This window comes from Rhodamnia argentea, chromosome 1 (assembly GCF_020921035.1).
Source record: "Rhodamnia argentea isolate NSW1041297 chromosome 1, ASM2092103v1, whole genome shotgun sequence".
NCBI lineage: Eukaryota > Viridiplantae > Streptophyta > Magnoliopsida > Myrtales > Myrtaceae > Rhodamnia > Rhodamnia argentea.
In genome coordinates this window covers 23012714-23016239 of record NC_063150.1, presented here as the reverse complement: position 1 = coordinate 23016239, position 3526 = coordinate 23012714, and the positions used below count along the sequence as shown (strand labels likewise).

The window sequence follows — 3526 nt, the reverse complement described above, 5'->3', positions numbered from 1 at the left end:
TACTTTCTCAATAGTCAAGAAAGGAAAATCTTGACTTGACAAATACGATGAACATGTTAATTCCGCGATTGCTATCGTGCGGTCACCCATAGGCGATCCGAACTCTTCTTGATCATGTATGATCTTACGTGGCACTCTCAGTCCCAGTCAGCACAGCACTCCCCCCGGCCCCTTATATAAACGTAGAAGCCTCCCAGTCTTAGATATCACTAATTTCGCAGAAGCTGCAAAGATAAAATCTGAAAAAAGATCCAAGAGAAAGAGAGAGCCCACAAAAAAGGAAGAGGTAGAGAACCAAAAAAAAAAAAAAAAGCCCTCTCTGAAAAAGATCTTACGTGGCACTCTCGCCGGCCGACGATCGGTGGCGACGATCGGTCTCCGGTGAATGGAAGCTCCGGCGATCTCCTCCTCCTCCTCCTCTCCTTCCACACGAAATGTCCGTATCTCTGATCATCCCCGGCACGTCTTCCACGACAAGTCCCTATGCTAAGCCAAAGCAACCGCTCTCTCTCTCTCTCTCTCTCTCTCTCTCTCTCTCACAAGTTATTCGATCCTTCAAAGTGAAATTCATTCTCGGATTAGAGTTGAAGGTAACGATTAACTGCTGATCGACCCTAATTTGGCCAGTGCGTAGATTCTTTCTGTGAAATGTGCGGGAATTTCTTCTCGAGGATCGCCGATTTTGTGAATTTCTGATCGGCTTTGCGATTTTTGGGCTTGTTATGTTCTTCTCTCTCGAATTTGTGTGAATAACTTTTTGGAGTTGGAGAGGCGAATTTCTTTGTACATGCAAAGAACCAGAGCCATCCGCGTTTTTGAGACTCGAGTGTTCTCACTGTTTGGATTCGAATCGCGACCTTCGGGCTCTCTGGAAATGGAGGACTGTTGACGAGAGAGTGGGACTGGACTTTGAAGCTTGTACGGTAGAAGAGGGAGTCAGCGACGAGACAATCCATCCGTCGCCGCCGGAGCCATGCCGCCGAAGATCCAACCGATCGACATCGATTCTCAAGTTCATTACCATCGCGAGCCTGTCCGGGCCGATGCGGGGAAGCCGGTCCTGAAGTCGCGTCTTAGGAGGCTGTTCGACCGGCAGTTCCCGGGCGTCCTGAGGATCTCGTCGTCGGAGAAGGCGGCCGGCGGCGAAGCTCCTCCTCAGTACGGCAAGGATGGAGGAGGCGGGGGTGGAGCGGCTGAGTTCGAGCCGAGCTCGTTCTGCTTGGCGAAGATGGTTCAGAACTTCATCGAGGAGAGCAACGAGAAGCAGTCGGTGGCCAAGTGCGGCCGCAACCGCTGCAATTGCTTCAACGGCAACAACAACGACAGCTCCGACGACGAATTGGACATCTTCGACGGCTTCGCCGAGTCGGCGACCAACGGATCGTCAGCCGACGCCTCGGATGCTCTCAAGGTAAAGATGTTGCTTCTGACTCGGTGTTCGTTCTTCACGCTCGTATCGTGTGAAATTCAAATTTGCGAGCTGGATGAAGGAGAATGGTGTTCTAATGGTTCACACTGATTCGTTCGTTCGACGCAGGGATTGATTCCGTGCACCAGTGTTTCAGAGAGAAACCTCTTGGCGGACACTGCGAAGATCGTGGAGAAGAACAAGAACCTGAAGCGCAAGGACGATCTGAGGAAGATCGTCGTCGAGAATTTGACATCCCTAGGCTACGATTCCTCCATCTGCAAATCCAAATGGGATAAAACCTCGTCTTTCCCCGCCGGTGCACTCTCTCTCTCTGTGTCTCTTAAATTTTTTTTCCGTTCTCTGGAACCGTCCGATCTGTATAGAACTCGTTAGTGAGAATGGAAGTTGTGTTTCAGGCGAGTATGAGTACATCGATGTGATCATCGAAGGGGAGAGGCTGCTGATCGACACCGACTTCAGATCGGAGTTCGAGATAGCTCGATCGACCGGGGCCTACAAAGCGATCCTCCAGTCGCTGCCGTACATCTTTGTGGGCAAGGCGGAGCGTCTCGGCCAGATCGTCGCGATCGTGTCGGAGGCGGCGATGCAGAGCCTGAAGAAGAAAGGCATGCACGTCGCTCCGTGGCGGAAGGCCGAGTACATGCTGGCCAGGTGGCTGAGCCCGCACACAAGAGCCGCCTCCAAGGGCGACGCCGAGGCCGAGGCCGGCGTCCCCGATCCGGAGAAGACAGGAGGCGAGGAGGAGGAGAGCGAGCACGGCGAGTTCGAGTTGATATTCGGGGTGGAGGAGTCCGCACCGCCGGGGGAGAGGTGGGAGGCGTCGTCGGGGGTTGGTGCTGCGACGGGAGAGTGGCGGCCGCCGGCGGTGAAGCCGAAGAGCGTGGAGATGGGAGGAGCCAAGGTGGTCACCGGACTGGCTTCCCTTCTCAAGGAGAAACCCTAACCAATTTTGGGAATTTTCATTTTATATTTTTTTTAACCCTCACCCCCGTTTTTTTTTTTTTTTCTTTATTTGGCCCTTTCCCCCAGCAATTTTCTTCGGCTAAAAAGAAAAGGAAGAGAATATCTCCATAAATATGCAAAATGGAAAATGAAAATATATAAATATATATGTACCGACCGAGGTATATATCCCATATCTAATATATATATAGATATCGGAGCTCGTGCAATTCGTGCTGTCCTTTCTAAACGACGGATGATAAAAAAGAGAAAAAAAAAAGGAAAATAGAAAATCTAATATGCTTTTTTTTTTATAATTATCCACAAAAAAAAAAAGGGGGGGAGGGTGGGTTGGGAAGGAACTGCAAGTTGCAGTGCGGTGGGAGCGGTTCCTGAAAAGGGAACAGAGACGGTGGGGGCGACCTTTTCGAGCTTTTTATCGCTTTCCTCATGAAATTTCTCATCTTTTTAGGGCCCGTTACCCCCCGACACCCACAATGTCACATGTCGTTCCTGCTTTCTCCCCACGAATCTCTCTTTTTTTCTTTTTTGGGGGGAGGAGTATAGAGTTTTGAGCATTTAGAAAAATCAAAAAAACTTTTTACAGGTTCGTATTTTTTTTTATATTTAGTTTTTCCCCCCGGCCCTACCCCATTATTTTTTTTTTTTTTAAGAATACGGATTTTGCTTTTTAATTGTGGGAATAATGAATTGTTATTGTGGGTTGGGGTTGGAGAGTCATGCCTTGGAGTTCGAGCAGTTTTGGGGTGGGTTGGGGTTGGGGGAGAGCGGTTGAGGGGTTTGGTGGTGGGGGGGATGGGAACGGCGGCAGGGCTCGTGGCGTTTCGATAGGCGTGTGAGGATGAGGAAGGGGAGCATTAGTTTTTGCGTGATAATTCTCCCTTTCTTGTTTTTAATTCCCCCCGCCCCCCTCCCTCCTCCTCCTCCTCCTCTTCTTCTCTCTCTCTCTCTCTCTCTCTCTCTCTCTCTCTCTCTCTCTCATTTCATTTCCTTTTTTTTCCTCTTCTTCTTTTTTGAAGCGATGAAAACGCCTCTTTTCTGCTGAAAGTCGGGGAAAAAAAAGGGGGGGAGTGAAAATAAATCGCGAATTTTTGTTTTTTTTTTTTTTTTTGTGGGTCGAAGTCGCGAATT

General features: G+C 49.5%; 1 protein-coding gene across 1 annotated transcript; it reads left to right on the top strand.

Annotated features, from left to right (window-relative positions):
* The first annotated feature begins 267 nt into the window (after positions 1 to 267).
* On the top strand, positions 268 to 2417 carry LOC115750315. Its single transcript, XM_030687580.2, has 3 exons — positions 268 to 1411; positions 1538 to 1727; positions 1828 to 2417. Exons 1-3 carry the CDS (start codon positions 974 to 976, stop codon positions 2373 to 2375), a joined length of 1176 nt encoding a protein of 391 aa, XP_030543440.1. The 5' UTR covers positions 268 to 973; the 3' UTR covers positions 2376 to 2417.
* The last annotated feature ends 1109 nt before the right edge of the window (positions 2418 to 3526 follow it).